The sequence below is a fragment of the Drosophila hydei genome, unplaced genomic scaffold (genome assembly GCF_003285905.1).
Source record: "Drosophila hydei strain 15085-1641.00,03,60 unplaced genomic scaffold, DhydRS2 tig00000384-arrow-arrow-pilon, whole genome shotgun sequence".
NCBI lineage: Eukaryota > Metazoa > Arthropoda > Insecta > Diptera > Drosophilidae > Drosophila > Drosophila hydei.
In genome coordinates this window covers 209661-232862 of record NW_022045722.1, presented here as the reverse complement: position 1 = coordinate 232862, position 23202 = coordinate 209661, and the positions used below count along the sequence as shown (strand labels likewise).

At 33.3% G+C, this 23202-nt stretch overlaps 1 protein-coding gene across 2 annotated transcripts; it reads right to left on the bottom strand.

The window, feature by feature from the left end:
- Nucleotides 1-22459, bottom strand: LOC111596642. 2 transcript variants are annotated; one of them, XM_023310937.2, is made up of 9 exons: nt 21725-22459; nt 18570-18713; nt 13115-13526; nt 12599-13048; nt 4303-4430; nt 4087-4245; nt 3781-4015; nt 2048-2178; nt 1-246 (listed from the first exon to the last, which is right to left on the bottom strand). In XM_023310937.2, the coding sequence occupies exons 1-9, from the start codon at nt 22376-22378 to the stop codon at nt 61-63; spliced, it is 2499 nt and encodes an 832-aa protein (XP_023166705.2). In that variant the 5' UTR covers nt 22379-22459; the 3' UTR covers nt 1-60. The 2 variants fall into 2 exon arrangements, with proteins under 2 accessions (XP_023166705.2, XP_023166704.2); XM_023310936.2 differs by having other exon boundaries at nt 12599-13526.
- Between the last annotated feature and the right edge of the window lie 743 nt (nt 22460-23202).

Sequence of the window (23202 nt, the reverse complement as noted above, 5' to 3'; positions counted from 1 at the left end):
AATGATTTAAGGAGCTCATTTATAAACTTCTGTGCGCGTGATGGCTTGATTTCTTGAATTTTATTTGGCGTTATATGCTAACTTTGCATTGTTTTCACTGGAAACAAGATTAAGAGGTACAGATAGTTCCTCGCCTGCATGGGTTTCATTGAAATCAGGCAAAGATTGCGATTTTGTTCGTTTTAAAATATCATTTTTAAACGTTTCTGTCGCTTCGGCTGTCTCAGATATTTCCGGTTTGTATTTCTGAAAATGCATAAAAAAAGGATAAATTATTTAATATTAGTTTCCATGTCTGTTAATAGTAAAATACGCTCAACTCAAATCATATTCCGCCACTGCGCTGCGCAAGAAGTAGAAGAAGGTTCTAGCTCTTAAGCCGTACGAGATATAATTTAATGAATGCATTTCGATCAGGTTTGTAATAAATAACAATAAAACGGAAAGAGAATGCGGGTGCTATACAAGGACCTCCAAAGTCTCAAGTCTCTAGCTCTTATTGATGCTGAGACACGTTCACACATACGGTCAGATGGACAGCTAGACAGACAGACGGCCAGGGATCAATCAATTCGGCTTGTCGTACTGATCAACAATATATATACTTTTTGGAGTCTGCCTCGCCTCCTTCTACCTTTTACATACATTTGCACAAAACCATTATACCCTGATCAGGGTATAAATATAGTGAATATATCAACAATATGGAGGTACGGCAAATCGGATAAAACGGTATCTTCATTGGCTAAAGACTAGCAATTTGGAATATATACTTGTGAGTACAACTCGCATTTTACACTATACCGATTATATACATACTTCCATAAGAGCGTGATACACCCTTAAGCTCTAATCCCAGAAATTTCAAAACTAAAATCTTTATTATTTGATTTGATTACCCAAAAATTATATTCCCACACCTTTTGTGTGAACCCTCTATATTCTGCTTTATAGTTTGAGTTAAAAATTTAACGGCCCCATTTCTATTTATTAAGCAACAATTATTTTATATAAACTATTTTCGCTTTAGTTGCATTTGTAGCAGTTGTTAAAAATTGCGCCAATAGCATTTATTATTAGTTTATTTATTATTTGTAACATTTAAATTAGAATCGAATTTTTTGTTACTCCACCCTCTTTACCGTATAAATTCATACATCATGCTTAAGTTAAAAACATCCATAAAAATTATTTCATTTCATAAAGAAAGGGTTTAATATTAATACATCAACTCTGGTCACTATTGGGAATATAATTTCAAAAACTGTTAAGACAACAATAATATTATTTCAGAATCATGATTTATTACTACGCCATATAGATATGACACGTGCAGTCGACTAAATGTCATAAAGTGAATAACATCATTTTACATTTACTCAATGTGATTAATAATTACTTTCAGATTAAAAGCTTTGATTTTAGTATATTGTTTATATACTGTTTATCTGATAAGTTAATTTATGCATTTGTGCTTTTAAATTTTAAGCTTTAAATGAATATCGGAACCACATTTTCACAAATTTAGCATAGTTACATTTGCAAACAACTTAAGACATTCCTATATCAGAAGTGAACAGAAGTGTTCTAATTTCAAAATGGGTTGCTTTTGACATAAAGCCAATGAATCTTATGCGCGTTATGTATAATTTAATCTAGGACTATAACAACACTTGACACTGAAGAAAAGTATAATGCAAGAGTAGTGCTCTTTAATAGTATCGGCAAGTGCGCTAAGAATGTGTGTATATATTTAAGATTAGTACCAATATGAATATTTATAATTAAGTAATATTGATATTAAAGTATAAATAAATAGAAATTCACATATTATAAAAACGTTTTTGTACAAACAAAACATACTAGTTAACAATTGAAATTTGTTTGTGGTGTTTTTTGTTGTGGTAGGCTATGTTATGTATATATATATTAGCGAACGTATTAATTTTGACGCATCTAACACATATATATATAATATGTATCTGGTCAAAGCAACTAATCTGTAAATATTCAATTAAAGAATAGAAAATTTAAAAAATGTACTCACCTTATATACGAAATCAGAAAATGTAGGCGTCTCCGGAGCCCGTGACATATCCAATTTCTTGCATTCTAGGGGACCGTTAATAATATCAGTTTCATATTCAACTATTGTATTGATTGGTATTGACCTATTTCCTATTCGTCATTAAAAAAAGTATTAATTATTTTTATTAATTAATATTTCAAACTTTAAATAAATTGAGCTGAAATTGTTAGTCACTGCTATTTAACTAAACATAACTAATTTGATAGTGTATATGTATTATTAGCAGAAAATAAAGGCATACCAAAGAAAAACTATAAAAATGAAAAATTCAAGAATGTTGATTGCACAGTACTAATTAACGGTGAAAAAATATTTGGAAAAATGGCTCAAAAATTTTGAAATATGTATTTTTTTTTTTTTCGATTTTGCACGCCCTCATCAGGTATATATATAATATATATAATTTATAGGAGTCCTCAACAGAAACTTAAACTGTAGGACAAACAGTCCTGAAATGGACTGGACATATAAGTTTTGGCCAATTCATATTAGCAGTATAGAGTAACATAAATGCCAAAAGTGCAAACATTTTTTTGGTGGAGCCATAGAGGAGTGAACAGTAACGTAATATTCGAGGTTTATTAGGCGCGGGTTGGCAAGGCGGGTGTATATTCCTAATATTCAGTTCTTAGCACTAATAATGTTCAAAATATAACACTAGTCAGATCTGATTTGCCACGCCCCAAATGGGCGCCGACAAATAATTTTCTCGTGGGTCAGTAGAAAATCTAACTAACATGCAAAATGGGGGTTTATCTCTAAAACTGTGTGAGATACAGTTTTCCCCGATTTTCCACATGAACACAATGAACTTAGATATATCCACTGCAGATTTTTGATAGTACACATTTCAAGTCTTTAGCAGTTTAGCTAATAGCTTTTCTTACATACTTTATATAGTAATTCCATCACTTCTTGTATGAGTATAACGCCCAACTCTAAAGCTTCCATTGCAAACATTAAGAGTAGGATGTTATATGAATATATTTATATAACTAACAAAATTGTATAATTTTTTGGCATGAGATATGCAGTTACCAGAATAGATAAAAAATTGTTCATATCACTTAATCTTATACAAGAGTGTTGCAGTGAAATTTTCGCGACTAGGATATTTACTGAACCCTGCGAAGAACTGATACTTAAATGATTATACGCTTGTTTCTTATATTCATATCAAACAACATTGGCATTATGGGCTACACTATGGAAACTTATTTGTTTAATCACTTTTTTACTAAATAAACAATCCTAATCAAATATTTAGAACAAATCATATCGATTTTGATCGATAATAAGGAAATCTGATGCACTGATGCACACAACAAAAATGATCAGCATGTACAAATATAAAAATGTGTGTCGATTTGAAATAAATAGATTATAATTAGTTTACTAAATACTGTCTCCCTTTATATGGGCTCAGGGTCTTAATATAACTATTAAGAATGAAACATTGATGTTGATAAGTGTAAGACTATGATTTTTCTAAAGAACATACAGTTTATTTTTGTTCAAATTAGATGTATCATTGTTTTTGTATTTTTTTGTGAATATCAAGTTTTTTGATTTTACAGTAACACCAGACTTGTCAGTATTGTAGTGAAATTGCCATGTATACAATTGTAGTTCATTGGGTTTTTTAATACATATGCGATTATTTAGGTTTTAACCTATAAGAAAATGCTTACTTTTTTTAGATTTTTCGCACTCTTTTGGACGCCTGCGCCGTGTATGAATAGTGTCACGTCTCATAGAATGTGGTCTATTGACGCCATGAAGCTTGAAATATAATCCACAAGCATTACAAACCATTTCCCCTCTAACACTACGTCTCCAAATTGTTGTTGTCAAAGTACCACAATTAGAACAAGACATATCCTTTTGAGAAGTAGATAAAGATGTAGTGCTGCTGCATTTTTGGCTCTAAAAATTTGTTAATTTAAAATTTGTATAGTTAATTTATATATTTTATTTTGTATATATTTCGAAGATACCTTTTTGTCTTTTAATCCTTCCACATTGGGTGCACTTTCTGATTGGAGGTAAGTGTCAGATACTTTAATTTCTGGGGACTCCATACAATCTGATTTAGTAGGAAAACTTTGCTTTCTTCTACATATTTTAACAACATTCGATTGGGAGTCTGGTATATCCTGTTAATTAAAATGTGATTATATTATATTTACTTTTAATTTTTACAATATTATTACCTTTAAAAGCGGTAATGGTTCTTCAGGTACTTTTGTCAACGCTACAGTTGACGGCACAGGAAATACAAAAGTTTGGGTCATCATATCACGTAGGAGTTGGGTTGCGCGACTTTCATCTTTATTTTTAGCTAAACAAAATTATTAATGGATTAAATAACATATAATAGATATATATTTATTAAATATAAAGACATTAGATTATTAGAGCGTAATGAATTTTACGTCAAGCTGATAACGCTTTCGTCAGCAATTATATTTTTATTAATATAGATTATCAGAAATTCTCAAATAAAAATATACATACCCATACTTGGGCAGCACATATGGGCTTTACTTCCTTAAATGTATTGTAGAATAACTTTTTTTCTAACTTTCCTAATCAAATTGACATGTGTATATTTGCCGAATCATTTTTTAGCAATAGTGTGGTAATAATAATAAAAACTGATCTTCATCAGGTTAGCGCCCTCTTTATATACCTATGTTAAGTATTATCTAAACCACTCAACTGATAGTTTTACAATATTATTCCGTGTAAATAGACTTCTTAAAATAAAATAAAATTTGCTTTTTTAACTTTCAACTTAATATTAAATAAGTCATTTTTATAAAGATTTTATAATTTTTGATGATGCCTAAATAAAAAAAAAAGAAAAAACGGTTTCATGCTTTTATTTCAAATATGAGATATTTTAAAGCAAATCAGTGCACGGTGTCGCCTTTGTTCTAAATGATTTTCAAAAGCGTATTGGGAATAGAATCATTCATTAGTCAACCAATCCTAGACATACGCATTGATACTTAGGTCGGGGCAGGATTAGGGCCATTGAATGAACTCTACATTTTGATATTGGGACATTGCTATGGTGTGAAATGCATGCTCAATGTCTCAAATAACTCTTCGACGTGCATAAAATCCTTTTTACTACGTCTTTACAATTCTTCGCATTTATACGCAAAGTTAAAAACTAAAATGTTCAGGTGGCATTGTACAATGATGCTCTTCTTTACGAATATCATTAAAATAAAAGTGAAGTCCATTCGGTCCCTCCAATTTAAATTTTTTAAGTCATATCAACTTGGCCGAAATTTGGGTTCTGCTTTGCAAATAGCAAAACAAAAGTTAATCTTTGGTGCAATAAGAAAATATAAATGAGAAAAAACAACTGAGTAAAAGGGGGCTCTAACTCGATGACGAGCAGTGTTATGTTAGTCTATACATGTATCACATCATCATTTGAAATATGTAGCTTTTGTGGTATTCAGAAAGTTATCAAATACAAGTAGGTATGAATGCAGTAGAAAACTACTACATAATATGAAACTCTCGAGATATATATACAGTAGGGAGCAAAAGTGTTTCCATAGTTGAATAAAGCAAATCAAAAAAACTTTTTTTTCCAATAATATGTATTTAATTCTTAACAAATTGCCGTATATAACAAAAACAAAACTTAATCAGCTAAATATTTAAACAAAGAAAACTGAAACAAAACGCATGTGTACAATTTTGCACCTTCAGTGAAAAAAATTAAATATGATTCTAAATCAATATTTTGTCCACTGGCCCTTATTAGCTATTACATTTTTTATTCAGTTTGGCATACTCTCGACCAACTTTTCTATGGTTTCCTTTGGAACTCGGTTCCACTTCAGTTCTACACGCTTCCAAAGATCGTCTAGGTTGGATGGCATTGATTGATATTGCCCGAGCCGTCGCTTCACGATTGACCACAGGTTCTCAATCGGATTGAGTTCGGGACTTTTAGCTGGCCACTCCATCAGCATAAAATCTTGGTTTTGTAACCATTCGCGGACAGTTTTGGCAGTGTGCGTCGGATCCCCATCTTGATGAAAAATGATTTCCTTTACGGGGTATGCACACTTGTCCAGAAAATTGGGTAGACAGGTTTTCAAAATATTGAGATGGTCTTCTTTTAACATTATACCATCAATTTTATGCAATGGTCCAATGTGCCACCAAGTAAAGCATCCCCAAACTTTGACATTGCCTCCTCCATGCTAAACGGTTTGCTTCACATGGTGTTTTTGAAGCTTTTCCCCGGACCTGTGCCAATAGTATTGCGTGCCATTTGATTGAAAACGGTTGAACTTGGATTCATCCGACCAGATAAAACGTTTCCAATCATCTACAGTCCAGTTCTTGTGTTCCCGGGCGAATTTCAATCGACCCTTGTCATTCTTCTCGGATAGAGCTGGTTTATTTTGTTTCACACTTGCCACATATCCAACCTTAGCTAGTGCTCTTCTAGCCACCCGCCGACTCACGTCTTTCCCTATGTCCATAGATGCCTTCTTCGGTGTTAGGAACTTATCAGTTCCCATAAGTCTGGCGTCAGAGTCCTTTAAGAGTCGTTTGCGGCCTTTAATAGTGTTTTTGGATGTACCATTGCGTCTTTTCTGGACTTCGGACAACGCTGAATGAAAAATATTAAGCTGATCTGAAGTACTACGAGTCGAACAGCCACTTTCAGTTAGGCTAATAATACTATTTTCGACATCTGACGAAAGCTTCTTCATTTTTTCGTGGTACTTTGTAGACTAATTGCTAAAATTAACAAATCTACTTCAAATAATAAGAAACACGTGGATTTCTGGATCATAAAAGTGTAGAATGCATACATAAAACATATAAGGGTAAAACTGCATGTCTATTGCCGATAAGAGAATTAAGAAATCAAATCAAAGTAAAAATATCTGTAGGTGCAAAATTGTACACATGCGTTTTGTTTCAGTTTTCTTTGTTTGAATATTTTACTGATTAACTTTTGTTTTTGTTATATACGGCAATTTGTTAAGAATTAAATACATATTATTGGAAAAAAAGTTTTTTTGATTTGCTTCATTCGTTTAGAAATTATCGACTCACAAAGTTGAAAGTGTCAACTATGGAAACACTTTTGCTCCCTACTGTATATATCATTTTTAAATAATCAATACAGAAGATCAACATTAACTAAATGGTAAAATTTAGAGTTTCCCGTAGAAATATATATAACATATATATACTTTATTTTTCCCTAGTATCTAGTTTCAATAGCGGCGAAATAGTTTGCTTTCTTACGGACAGAGCAAAACAGACAACAAAACAAATGGACCATTCTTTCATGTTAGATCTATAAGCCCTCACTTAAAATTTGATGGTATAAATAAATAAAAAAAAATGTTATTCGAGGGTACCCGACAAGGACATATAATGAAATCTTTATCATTTCGCTTTAAAACTAGTTCTAGTCGGGGTGCCCGACTAGGAGATACCCTGATCCCAGTCCTATCTGCGTTTTTTAAGATTTTCCGTAGTTTGTATCGAATATTAAAACAAACAAATAGAAATCGACATTACGACCGCAGGAATCAAACCCACAATTTCTATGCAACGCGCATCAACTCTACCAAAACCGCCACTTCATAATTTAAAAATAAAACAATAAAAAATGTTCCATCGCCACCAGGCTCGAACGCAGGGATCACTGCTTACAAGCATTGCTTCTAACAAGGAGTTGCAAATTTGAACTTAAGTAGCAGCTGATTAAATCGCAATTTCGATTTTTCGAATAGAGAAGAATACACACATTTGAATGCATGTGTGCACAAGTATAGTAAAAATACGTGTGCGGCCCTGCTGTTTTACTTATTGGATTTAAATGAAATTTTCAGCATATGATTGAAAGGCTTTCACATAATGGCCCTATTTCCAACTGAACTTAAATTTTTAGTATTTAGGACAGGTATCCAAAATCCATTTGGTAACAATGAAATGTAAATACTTATCCAATATATACACGCGTGCTATTCACGGAACTACAAAAAATGTCAAGTCTCTAGCTCTTATAGATGCTGAGATCGACGCGTTCACACATACGGACAGACGGACGGACAAACACTTTTAACGTCATTTAATCATTCTATTACATATATATAATATATAATTATATATATAATAATTATATAACAATTGTTACAACATAACAAATTTTTCTGGTCTTCTATTTTAATACGTTTTGAAAATTCTAGCTAGAGAATTCTTTATCAGATTCAATTACATATTTTACTGAACGACAAAGAGGTGTCCTTCTATTATATTTTAGTCTACACTGAAAACAATTGAAAAATGGGATGATAATAAGTCATAGGAAAATAATTAAATGCATTTAACTGAATTGAACACAGATTTTGTTTTTGTCAAAAAAAATTAAAATTATAATTTGAAACTGTTTTTTTCTTCCTTATTATTGCACATTTGAGCATTCGCATGTAAAAGAGAGAAATAGCGTGTCAGACCAGACTTTATAAAGTATATGTTCTTGATCAGGATGAACTGAGTCGATTTAGCCCTGTTAACCTGTCCCTATGTATGTCTGCGTCCTCACCAGCATTTTTAAGCGCTATATAGCCACGTGTTCAGCTTGTTTTTAATATTCCTGTTTGATTTTTATCGATTAAGAACGTTATCGAAATTCAATTATTAAACTTAATAACGTATGTGTTTGAAACTAGAGTATATAGAATAGTTGTACATACAATTTGGTTTTCATTATATTTTAGATGCCAACTTCAAATTGACTAAATGTTCAGGCATGAACATACTGTAGTATATTTAATAACGTATTCATAATACCCGAAGCAATGTAGAGTATTCTACATATAAATACTAAATACGCATATAGTGACATTTGTCCCTACTCATAAACATAGAGCGAGCGCTAAGATAAACAATGGGAATATGATCAGCCACTTAAGTGTGGTCTATGCCACTTGCCTAATGTTTATGCCATATGCATATAAGTATATACCAGCTATATATATGAAGCTACATAGCGGAGAGCATAGTATATTCCCCGCTTGGAGCTCCACTCATTACATAATGTACTTAGGTTAAGAGATGAAATACGCATGAGCCAGGGTATAAGAACTCTTGCTCAGACGAATAAAGATTATTACACAACTGAACACCACCACAGTTATTTGTAATCACATTATTTGGTCCTTCGAGCCGGATCCACAAGGCTACGTTTGTGATGTGTACACACATTTTTTGGTCCTTCGAGTAAAATCTACAAGGCCACGTTTGTGACAAGTGTGAAAGTGAAGTGAAAAATTGTTTAAATACTTTTTTGGCTTACCAATTCAAGCTGTGAGTAGAGGCACAGCACGATCAATCAGGCGATCAAAACAAAAACACCTCCAACGGGTCAAGCCAAAGGGTAAATTAAGTTCAAATTTTCACAAAAAAAAAAAAAAAAAAAAAAAAAAAAAAAAAAAAAAAAAAACAATCAAAATGCTGTCGGCAAAAACTCTGGAGTTACTCAAAAAGCAATCAGAGATCTATGACAAGATCCGGCAGAGCATCACAAGGATGCGTTACCAGCCATTGATAGATTGGCAGCAGAGTTTACTGCCAATCATCTAATACTGGTCAAAATCGGTGTCATCGATCATCAATATTTTAAGGAAAAAATATATGATGGCATAATGGAAAACATCAGGAACTACGAGGAGTCTCTGATGAAAGTCGAAGTTGCCGACCACGCCATAGACACCGATGAAACAGCATCCATCCAACCAAAGACATCCAAGGCACAACACAGGCAGCAGGAAATATTTTCTCAAAGAAGCTCGAGCCCAATGGATGTGCTGGTTGACCTTAAGTAAGGCAACACATGCAAGAAGTGTATGCCAATCTAGAGCTCAGCAGCCAGGAAGAAATCCTTGACTATATAGACAAGTTGATTTTCCTGTGGAACAAAGTCCAGTCAACGCTCACGGATTTAGAGGCAAAATACGAAAATTTTGCCTTTGACATCGATGAGATCGATGAGCTGGAATGCAATGTCAGCATACTCACAAAAAAACTAAACAGAAGAGTAGCTGGCTTGCAAAATACATAAGAAGACGTTCCAGATCTACCGAAAATGGATCTTCCTCACTTCAATGGAAGTCCCAAAGAGTGGCCGACGTTCTTCGAGTTATTCTCTGAGGTGATTCACAACAGGAGAGATATCAGCGACACAAGGAAGCTGAATTACTTGAAGTCATGCCTTAAGGGAGAAGCCCAAATGGTCGTAGGCCATTTATTAATTGGCTCGTCTGCTAACTACAACTCGGCTTGGGAACTAATATGCAAGCGCTACGAAAATACACGCAAAATATTTGCTAACGCCGTCAACCAGCTAGTGGACATGGAACTGCTGAAGAACAATGATGAAGGCAGTATCCTCAAGTTCTTGGACAAAGCAACAGAATGCATTTTCATTATCAAAGAAAAGGGTCAATTTGGTAGTGAAGCTGACGTTCTAATCGCTCAAATTCTGTTGCGACGATTCTCTACGGAAGTCCTACAACTTTACGAGCAACACGTAAAAAAGGCCAGAGAAATTCAGTTCTTGGACGATGTACTAGAGTTTATTGAGCAACTGTATAACTCAATAGACTCAGTGCAAAAAAGCGCCGCCCGTACGTCAAGGGAAGCAAAGACAACGAGCCACGAGAGATGCCGTTTTTGCCAATTGACGGGACATGAAATAACCAGGTGTCAGGAATTTAGAGCAGAGCCGGTTAAAAAACGCAAGGAGTTTGTATTCAAAAACTCGCTTTGCTACAAATGTCTAGGCAGCCACAGCATTAAAGATTGCAAAAAGAATTGGACTTGCAATCAATGCACTAAAGCGAACAACTATTTGCTTCACGAAGATGCAAATAATAAAGAGACCGTCAGCAGCAACTGTCTAAATGAAAATAAAGGACAAGATACGTTGCTGGCGACAGCGCTCATCCAGATTAAAAATAAGTCTGGAAAATACGAGCAGCTAAGAGCCCTTATAGATGGAGGCTTGCAAAAAACCCTAATATCTGAAGAAGCTGCACAACAGTTAAAACTGCGCCGAACTAAACGGAACGTGGAAGTTCAAGGAATTTCGCAAAATATAGAAATCCTTAAAAATAGTGTTTGCTTAACAATCAAACCCCGATTTAAAAGCAAATTCATCACCACTACGTAGGCACTTGTTATGCCAAAACTTCAGAGAGCTCTTCCGACCAAGAAAATTGACATGGATGTCAATAAGGATTGGAATGGCTGCGCGCTAAAAGACCCACATTTTAACGAGCCCAGTCGAATTGACGTTGTCATTGGCGTTGATTTACTTCCCTTAATAATGTTGGGAAAAGTAAAGAAAATCAACGAAACCCTGGGACAAAAGACCGAACTTGGGTGGATTGTCTCTGGCAATATATCTGGATTATCAACCAACAAGGTAATCAGCGCATCAACAACGATGTGCCTGGACGTCCCAGAGAGCTCTGGGAAGCATCGAAAAATTGGGTTGCTATACAGACGGAGACGCAGGCCACGGATTAAGAAGAGAAACCAGAGGCAGCAATTGCTAGCTGTCGCATTTTCTGGCCCCCTGCAGAATGTTCAGGCATGAACATACTGTAGTATATTTAATAAAGTATTCATAATACCCGAAGCAATGTAGAGTATTCTACATATAAATGCGTCATATGCATAACATATGATAGTGTATACTAAATACGCATATAGTGACATTTGTCCCTACTCATAAACATAGAGCGAGCGCTAAGATAAACAATGGGAATATGATCAGCCACTTAAGTGTGGTCTGACCAGCAGCGTGGGAGATGCCGCGTACGCACTTTGCCTAAGGTCTATGCCAGCATAGTATGTTCCCCGCTTGAAGCTCCACTCATTACATAATGTACTTAGGTTAAGAGACGAAATACGCATTAGCCAGGGTATAAGAACTCTTGCTTAGACGAATAAAGATTATTACACAACTGAACACCACCACAGTTATATGCATTCACACTAAATTCTTTTAATTACACTTCAGTTGCAAATTTAGGCAATATGAGATTATTCAATAAATTACTTAGATTATGTCGTGAAATTTTAATATATATCCGTTAAATAGTAAAAACCCTATTAAATAAAACGTTTGACCATTCGGCATACATTTTTTTGTTCGAAGAACTGGGAATGCGATTCAATTATGTTTGAAGTGAGCGTTGTTACTTCAGTTTAAATGTGCTACTGCTAATTTCAGCAAAGAAGTCACAGTATTGGAGACATCAGGATTTTGTTTTAAACATGATATTTTATTGCGTTGGTGTAAGTTCCAATGATACGGGGATTTTTTAAAAACGCATATCAGTCGGTGTTCAGGGTAAGGCACCAGCGACTATACGTTTCTTCATATTTTTAGGTTATTTATTCAGTAAGATATACTTGATATTTTAATTGATTCAAACTTACCAGCCGACCGAGCTAACGCTTGCCAAAGTTGAGTTGTAGCAGCATCTGTAGCATGATCCGAACTTACACTCTCCGGTGTCTTTCTGTCATACATAGTATACGCAATGTCCATTTCTAACTTATTAGAATCAGAGCTGTCTTCAGATACCGATAGACATGTAGCAGTACTTTCGGTTTGTAGATTTGTTGTATTCAATTGGTAGTTAGGCGGTGCAACTTCATTAAGTGTAATGCTATTCTTCTTAAAGCCCTCGTCGGTCCTTAATGGATTTGTTTCCGCATCAAGTACATGAGGAAGGCAAAAGTTACTTGTTGTTGGGACTAAATTCAGTTGACTGCCTCGTTCAATTTTCAGTTTTTTAACGGATAAGTCTATTTCAACACCATCTTGTACATCATTATTAATAGATGGACGTTTTGATTTTATCACAGAACTTTTAATACTTTTATCTACAACCGCAGAAAGACAAGGAGATTGAGGATTCGAGCATGGAGGTGATATAACAATTTTTTTACTTATGGTCATAAGCACTGCCGCAGTCTCTAATTGCTGCTTCAAATTGTTGTATTGTTCAACATCTGAAACTTTCTTTTGTAATTCCACATTTGTATCTACTTCAAAAAAAGCATCCGCTTCTTTGGAATTTTGTGTAACACTTTGAACTAGTGAATCACATTCGATTTTGTCAACAGATTGCTGTGGATTTTCGAACAGGTTTGAATATATTATAGGCTCTCGAATGTCTTTAATTTTGTTTTCAATTAGACCCTTTTCCTTACTAGACTTCAAATCATCATCATAATTGGCTTGCCGTTGACTGAATCTCGTTTTTGAAGATTTGCTTAACTCAGTCAGTGCCTTCGCAGCTATTGCTTCAGATGAAGACTTCAAAATTGCATCCAATTTCAGTTCCAAACTGTTTGAGTTCTAAAAAAACAAAATATATTTTTATTATTTTTCATCACATCATAAACTGCAAGAAAAATATATTTAAATAGCAATATATAATAAGTTAGCCGTTGCTTAACAAATGCTAGTATGTAGCTTTTTAGAATCCAAGATCGGCCTGTTAATACACAACAAGGACTCAGGAACTGTGATTGACTATGATATCATTTAACATTTAAAAAACATTCTACTCTGAATATCTAATCAATAGTTTCAATACATTAATAACTTAATAACTAAATAACTTAATGCATTGTATATCAACATACATGTACCCACATTTATTTACGCGCTAAAATGTCTAAAATATTACGTATATAAATAATAAAAAGGTTACGCTGTTGAATATTTTATGGCACATACTATATAACTAATAAAATTGATACTCAATTATTATGCTTATTCTGCGGTCAATACTCGCGCGTTGTTTAATTTAATTATAATATAACGCAGAGCGACTTCGGCCGTTCCAAGATCTTCCAAATCACGGACCCACCGTCAGCGCTCCCGATAACCTACTGCATTGCGCCACGTAGATGGCCTCAAATTACCACTGTGGCGGACAAAATTGTTTTAGTCGTAGACATTGTAAAATTGGTTGACCACTCCTCTCAAGATCGACAGCCCTCGGTCGCTTCATAGTCCATGACAATCTCGTAGATTTGTTAAGTGAATCGGCGTCAATAGACAATTGAATTACAAAATGTATCATAATTGACACCTTCATTAAGTCAGTAATTGCAATCCCTGTTATTTGGTCAGTAAAGAATGATTCAAGATTTAAGATTCAAAAATTAAAGTGGGCAAGAGAGCCCCTAGTTCGCTTAACATTCTATTGCTCGTAGTGAGGATATCGAACAGATGACCTGCGTCGGCCAGGTTGTTTATTTTGGTTCTGAGAATTTTTATTGAGAATTGTATCTGTAGGATTCCCCATATGAGTTAGTAAAAAAAATATGTAATTTTCATTGTCTCGTAGGCTGTGTGCATCCGTACTAGTCCCATAGTGATATCTCTCTGTCATAATATGTCATAATATGTCATAATATGAATACAGATTCCGTACATGTAGTCCATCACCCGTGATGTCATCGCAGTCACGATTTGCATTGTCGTTGGTCCTGTCAATATCGTTAAGAACGTCAGCCACATCATTTTTACAATACCACAATTTTCGACGGAGAAAGACTTCATCAAATCGCTTTCACTGCACTCTCTTTAATGACAGATTCAACTTTTTTACTCAAGTCGAATAAATTCTATCAAGAGAAAAATTTCTTTTTAGTGGATACCGATCCTCGCTTTTTTTATGGAAGCATTTAAACGGTTTGACAGTTAAATTTATTGTCTATGTCTATGGCTTATAAGGCATTCACGTTTGAACTATTTTGCCCAAATATATTACCAAATATATTGCCCAAATATTTTTATAATATTGCCACGACGAAAGGGGACTTGACAGGAATGAAATCCGAATGAATGAAAACCGAATGAACTATAGCAGGGACATTCACCTTCCTTAGTGTTGCCTTCTGTCGTCAGCATTTGCCTTCAGATGATGAACGCTTTATTACCTCTCACCACTTGCTCGTTCGAAACATGCAGGTTGTTTGTTTTCATGACCCTCTTTAGTGTTTACACCGCTTAAATACAATTTCTGATATCTCATAAGCTATCTAAACTTTGGGTCGACTTACATAGGTTCTAGATTCTGGTCTGTCTTAAGCTGGCAGTTCTGCTTCCTAAAGTGTGTTTCCCTAGTTGTTTTGTGATTTGCCTTTACCTCCTGCGCAAATGCGAGTGTCGTTCGCAAATAGGAAGGGTGGGCTGAGAACCTACGCATCTACCTCGTCACGGTACTGTAGGATAATATACAATGAAGTGTAATCTTGAGAAAAAGGCTTCAAAGTTCAATGCCGATCCTCTACATTTACTTCTGAATTTGATTATGGCTTTTGAGATTTGTTATTGTATATTATATATTAGGAGCTGCGTCTCACATTCATGCTCCTGAACTGTAAGTGCGGTCTGCACTGCCCTGAAGATTATCGTGCGAAGTTACACAGAAGTTACGCTTGGACACGTCCAAATTAATAAGCCACCCTATTAGACTCGCTTGTCTTAAGATTTGTGTAAGTATTTGTATTTGGACGCCAATTAATGTTTTCCAGTTTTAAATTCAGGATTTTAAACTGAACTGAATGACCAACATAAACTTCCAGTCTACGGATAACTTGTGGCGTATGCAAAAAATATATAACAGATCGTTGTATTCAATATACTAATATACAATATAAATCTGAAAAGTCTAGCCTATACGGTTTTAATGCTACGCTTTAAAAACGCAGTCCAATGATTGACTTGAGCGATAATATAAAAATGGGATAAGTTATCACAAAAATATGATAAACTCGTACTGCAAATTGTACACACGATTATACGTTAAACATTCTTAGATTTTTTGGTTCTTATAAACAGGCATATATATATATATATATATATATATATATACTTTATATATAAACTTTATGATTGATATAACTCTCAACAAAATATTATAAAAACTATATTTAGAAAAAGTATAAAACCCCATTAGGATAGTGGCATCAGCTAAAATATTTTTTTTTTCTTTCAAAATAAATAAATTATTTTATCCTTATATTTAAAATGTGATATGTTAAAGCAAATTCGTATGGTGCCGGTTCGCCTTTTTTCGAAAGGACTTTGAAAATTGGATTGGGAATCGAAATGTATAACACAGCAGTGTAATTTAATGAAATCATGAACTAAGCTTTGTTTAATTAAATTTTTTTGTATTATATTGTTGTCATCGTACACCTTCTTGGCCACCCATTTCAACACATTCCCGATCAATATTACGTGGGGACAGTATAAGAGCTGTTGAAGGACCTCGACGTTTTGGGTATAAACACACGATTTCAAGAAGATCTCGGTAGAGCTTGGGTCATTGTTGTACTAGAAACTATACACAATTATACGCAAAGTTAAAAACTGTAATTTATAAGAAATAGCTTTCCATACCACTACACCTCCAAACCGTCTATGCAAGCGGTCATCGGACCGTTTTACAGAGATCATGAAAATAAAAGTTAGTCCCATCCGGGACTTCCGAATTAAAATTTTATCAACCGAGTAACTTATGTACTTCAACTAGAAAATTTCAAAATTTAGGTGGGCTTTGCACCGAAATTTATTAGGTAGTTTGGGTTTATTATTGTTTTTAGGGTCTATAGATATTCAACTTTTGAAACATAATAGATAGGCCATAATAGATAGCTTTCTTCGCCTTTTAATTTATTCCTAAAGAAGATCAATTTGTTTACACAACAACAGTTCACAAAAAATCGTAGTTTTAGGAAATAGAAAAATAGAAACAGTTTGTATCGAGTATTAAAAAAAAAACAAATACAAATACAATACAAATACTACATTGACAACTCAAAGCGTGCATTAACTCTACCTACTTCATAACATAAAAAAAAAGCACAATACAATCGCAATTTTAATCTTCGGATAAAAGAGAATACACGCATTTGAATGTATGTGTGCACATATATAGGAAAAACGTCTACGCACGGCGATTTGTTTAAAAACAACTGTTCTACGTCAGCTTTGAAATATATATTCCATCACATATTGGTTCTATTACCAACTGAACTTACATTTAAGGAATTAAAAATTAAAAGAAATCAAACTTGTAAAACACACATAAAACCAAATATCAAATTTTGAGGCCTAGCTCTTAAGCCGTACGATATATTAATTTACGGACAAACGGACAAACCGGCAGGGCTCAATTGACTCGGCTTGTCGTCCTGATCAAAAGTATATATACTTTAAGGGATCTGGGCGTAAAAACGACATCGAAAGTCAGTTGTAAAATCTTAAATATTATAGGTCTTTGACGCTTATCTCCAAATATTTTATTTAGTTGCATGTATATTTAATACAATTTCGATTTTTGTTATATTTTAGATACAAGATTCAAATATTCATGCCATGCGATCTTGTAATCTTGTAAGTCATACAAGCTGAAGACTTGAAATAATAAATGTATACTCGTGTATATCATTCGCAGTACGATTATATTATTTTTTTCTCGATAACTTATCTCATTTACATTAAATATATATACTGACTTTTTCAAGTTTGACCGCCATTAAAGCTAGAGAGCTTCTGATTTACTGTTTATATTCCTGTAATAAATACAAAGATTTTGTGTATTTTGGATTTAGGATACATCACATGTTCACACGGTTAATGGTATATACTAATCGGGCAGTCTCAACCATAGCAATCATACTCTTATTGTGCTTAGTTTAGTGTAAGTGCGTGAATGCTTAGATAGAAGCTAAGAATAATCGCAGACCGGTCGAGTTTTATGGTATCTTCCAGTCAGGCACCCCTGATTAGAGCTTTCTTACTTGTCTTATATCTGTATTATTTAAAGACAATAACTAAGTTAAAATTAATAAGTATACTCAATGTACATTTTATAAATGATTTAAAATTATTTAGGTAAATTATAAATTGGTAGATTAAACAATATTTAAGTATGTATGTATTATGCAAATTAGAGTGCTCTAATCGGAACTTCCCTACTAGAAAATACCCTTAAGATCTTCTATTTCAAGTATCTAGTATTTAAAACACAATTTTTCGGAAAATTAGACAACACAGTAAATCTGAATTGTGCAGTAAGCTAGCTATGCAAACTACACTTAAAAATCAAAATAAATGTTTCGACATGTATTGATAATATGTGTTGAGTTATCGAAATACACACTCGCACGCCGTATTGCCATACCATAGATACTCTGAAATACATTATCAGAAAACCTTTAAATCCCAGGATTAATGGCTTTTTCTTATCCCTTTACGTAGCGTTATTAATTGTTTTTGACTTAAGAAAATTTGTAGGGCATGATATATGTAAATTATTTTAATTGACAATAAATGCAAAGTATAAATTATATACATCGCATAATGCATAATACTTACAATATCGCACGTTTTTGATAATGCCAAAAATTCCTTTAATGCAAAGTGTGAATTATGTGCCATGTTGCGAAACTTCCAAAATGATTCAAGTTTGATTCGGCAATCATAACATATAACAGAAGGAAACCCATCATTTGGAAATGGCTGAAATATACGAATGAAACGATTTATAAAATGTAATATAATTTAACATCACAGTAATAAATAATAATAAGCTTCTTTGCAACGAGCTTCTAGTTTCAAATCTTAGCTAAAGTATCAGCTTACATTTCAAACATAATTCAATTGCAACTACGATTGCTTGAACAAAATAGATTGCACGCATCTGATGAATGTGTGAATGCGTTAGAATTGTGCTGTGTGTCACGTGCCTTTTCAAATTGTGCAAACGTTTTGTTCAATATATTTTTGGGTTAATGTATTTTAATTAAATTTTCAGCATATGATCTAGGTATTTCATTGGCAGAATTGTCAGTTTTGTAGCTATTTCCAGCTATACTTATTTAAAACATTCGGGGAAATTTGGAGTTGGTAACAATATATAAACGTATATAATTGTCTTGAACTCTTTTAACACAGCAAATATAAACAATTTTTGACTTTAGATGCAAAATTAAATGCCTTTTATTTTAATAAACGAATTTTCTATATATAGCTTTTTTATGGTCCAGTTGATTTATTATAATCACAAGTTGGGCAAATCTGTTCCAGAATTATCTGAAGGGTTTTCTATTCCAACGTTATAACTCGCACGAATAGCGAAGGCAGTCCTAAAGAAAAGGGCAGAGTTGGACGTAAAAGAGAGATTTACAGTTGGCCAAACCGCTTAATAATGCAGAAGATTGACCAAAATCTGCAAATATCAAAACAAAACACATGAAACAGTACGCCATCATAAAGCATAAGTACTCTTCACGAGTTGCGTTGAGTTGAGAAAGAAACCACAGATTTTATTGGTAAATGTAGAAAAACGCTTTAATTTAGCTGTAAGCATGGTTAGTCCGCCGGAAAACATCATATTTTGCGACGAAACAAAAGTAACGCTGTACTCGAACAATGTTCTATCCAGATTATGGCGGAAGGTAACAACTTCCTTTTTAATCAGAATCATTTCAAGTGTTAAAATATCTGTTATAGTTTGGTTGTATATCTCTAGCCGACGAGCTGACATTTATAGAGGACACCATGACAAACATTTTAACGATGAATTTAAAGAGAAGTGCAAATAAAATTTGGGTTCTTCAATAGTAATAATAATAAATTAAATTCTATCAAGCTTAAGGAGATTTATTAATTGTGGCTAGGTTCTTGAATCACCACCACACAGTTTCGATCTGAACTCCATTAAACATCTGTGAGCCTACCTAAAGAGAAGAGAACAAATGGAATCCAAAGAACCAGACACGGCAAAATGCTGTGTGGCAAAAGCTCCCTCTTAAATACTTAAGAAAAATGGTCGATTCCATGAGACAGCGCCTCCACCATGTGTTAAAAGCTACGGGAAATCATCCTAAATATTCAAATTAGCATAATTTGATTTCTATCTTAAGTTAAAACCGTTCAAAGTATTTTGTATAAGCAGTTTCTTGACAACTTAACAAAAGAGAAGTTTTAATTTTTGTTTTTTATTTTATAACACATTTTTAGTTTTATCTTTAGTTCATTATAATTATTCGTATTATTCATATAATAATTCGTTCATTATTCATAATTTCGTTAATTTGAACAAAAGGCTTTTAATTTGCATCTAACGTTTTTCAGTGTGTAAAGAGTTTCTTGTTAAGTTCGGTTGGAAAAGCTGCAATGCTGAAAAATGGGAGAAAAATACGTAATATAGCAAAGTTATTAAACAAAACGTTTGGCCAATTTGCAAAATCACGTAACAAACAGTGCAAAATTAACGCATTTTTCCTCTACATCTGCAAACATTCATTAAAATGCGTGCATTCGAAGAATCGCAATTAAAATTGAATTGTGCTTAATCGTCAGCTGCTACTTTAGTTGAGATTTTTAACTTCTGGCACAGGAGCTGATGCGAGTTGACTTATTTGTTGTTTTTTTTTATGCTCGCTACAAGACATATAAAATATTTAAAACCGCAGATGTTTCGAAATGTCTTCGGCAATTTGACTGGGAATAGAATCATATAATTCAGCAATGCAATTTGATACATTTTTTTTCGTAATATCTTGGTATCCCGATTCGTAAACCTGCAACCATTCCTAAATATTCCTGATGATATGTAATTCGGGCAGTATAAAGACTATATAAATATCATGAAATTTGGGCTCTGAATACGTGATTTCACGTATTGCTTAAAACTTTTTTTAGTACGTCGTTACAGTTCTTTTCATTTATACGCACCGTAAGGAATTGCTTTCTACACTATCACAACTTCTACAATGATGGTATGCAGAACTTAGCAGATAAACAATAAACTTCATAGTTATCAGTACGGCGAGCTGAGTAGACTTATACCTATGCGTCTATCTGTCCGCATATGCGTATTTTAAAATTTTGTTTCGTTATTTTTTTGTTTTCTTATATTGTGAGTTTTAGTTCTTTTTGTTATAAATAAATAACATATCTATAGATGTGCGGGTATAATTAAAACTGCGAGTGATTTGTGTATCCACGCCGAAATACAAACTATGGAGTATGTTTGAAAACGCAGATCAGTTCGGGCTCAGGGTATCTGATAGTCACGCTCACCTTTTTTTTTTTTTTTTTTTTTTTTTTTTTTTTTTTTTTTTTTTTTTACTTATTTTAAATATAAGATGTGTATAAATTTATTTAAATTAAAAATTTTCTTATTTAAGTTTACATAAACATTTCCAAGTTGATATTTTTGAAGCTAATTTTAATTTATAACGCTATATTTTCATAACTAATGCTGAATAGTTCACATACTCGCACATATACTACTATTATATTCATGTAATTATGTATATACGTACCCCTATACATCTGCATTCATATTTTGATCTCATATTTTTAAATGTAATAACAGCATGTGTATAATTACACATTACATACATATACAAGTATGAATGACTGACAAACAACGTGAGCACACACATCTTTAAGCATTTGTATACACATATGTTCATACGAGTGTGGGTTTTTGTGTTGAATTAAAAGCTACTTCCCCTTACCTTAATAGAGAGACAGTTAAATATCTGAATTGTAATGTATGGTGATGAATCATCTTTATGCTCTTGGCTGTTCTCCTCGTGTGTTGAGGTATTTTCGTCACATTTATAAAAAAATTTGTTTGTGGGCGCAGTGTCATAGTCCATGTTGGATAAACTATGTTTAATATGATGCTCCCCGGGACCGATCGTTTTAGATGTTATTTTTTTTTTTAATTTTACATCTTTGCTCGGTAGTGAAGCTTGAAAATGTAATGGCGTCGAATTACATTGTGGCTTGTTTTTATTTGAAAACAAGGGATCAAATATATCAGTTTGAATAATACATGGCGGGTTGGCAGAAGCAGAAGGCACACTCGGTGTGTAATTACTTTTATGAAGTTGATTAAATGAATCAATTTCATTATTATTTTGCGCTGCTGATAACGAGTTATCACATTGACAGCAACATGTTTTTGGGTCAAATACATTACATACACATTTTGATACATTTTCATTTATATTGCACTGGTTCACATCATAATTACAATGGGTTTTAGATTTTTCTTCAGCATTTTTTTCACTGTTATAAATTTGTAGATCTGCAATATCGCGCTCATTAACCAAAGTGAGACACAATCGACAAACTTGGCGATACTTATGTGGTACATTATACATTATTATAAATAATTAGTGTTTGTTTACACTTTTTATGGAATAAGCACACCTTTTATTTGTTTTATTATATTTTAAATTATAGCTTTAAACCAAATTAGAAAACAAATGTAAACACGATTTATCAGTTTTTCATTGTTTTACAACCCACATTCAGCTCACCGAAAATAACTCATTTCGATAGTTCTTTTACCTTTTGATTACTTTGCGAACTACTAGTTCTTTCAGTAACAGGGCTACAAAATCACACTTATAAGCATTTATTGTTGAAGATATTACTTTCAATTTTTATGAATTTCTGATTACGATATACAATTTTTGACTGCTAATTTTGATTTTTTATATATGAGCTTTGTAAGTCCTAGAATTTACAAATACTATTATGTGCTTATGCATAATTGCATTCCGCAGTTGCCCAAGAGCTGGCAATCGACTTTTACCATATTCCAAAGCATGCATCACAACTATTATGTTGCATTTTAACTGCCATTAAGATAATTTTATAGATATTTAAACAGTCTACTGCCAGCGATGATATACTATCACTGTCGAAAACCCATGGCACCTGGATCAAAGGGTATAATGTCGCTAATCTTATTCTTATTATTAGTGTAATCACTGATATTTTTCAGACTATCGGTGAGATCATTAAATAGTTAAAATTGATTTGGGCAATGTATTGGGAGATGCTCTCTAACGCAGCGATCTCGTAAATCACAAGATCTAGAGACCTGAAATTTTATATGCATACTCATATATATATTGCAGTAAGAATTTATTATTGTATTCGATAGCTAATCATATTGCCAAAACTATCGATATAAAAA

Coding starts and splice junctions, on each gene's coding strand:
- LOC111596642 (XM_023310936.2), bottom strand. CDS start 22,378: ATGTATAATGTACCACATAAGTATCGCCAAGTTTGTCGATTGTGTCTC. Junction 13,527..18,569: donor TATCAAAAACGTGCGATATT/GTAAGTATTATG, acceptor TTGTTTTTTTAG/AACTCAAACAGTTTGGAACT. Junction 2,179..3,780: donor GTGCGAAAAATCTAAAAAAA/GTAAGCATTTTC, acceptor AATGACGAATAG/GAAATAGGTCAATACCAATC.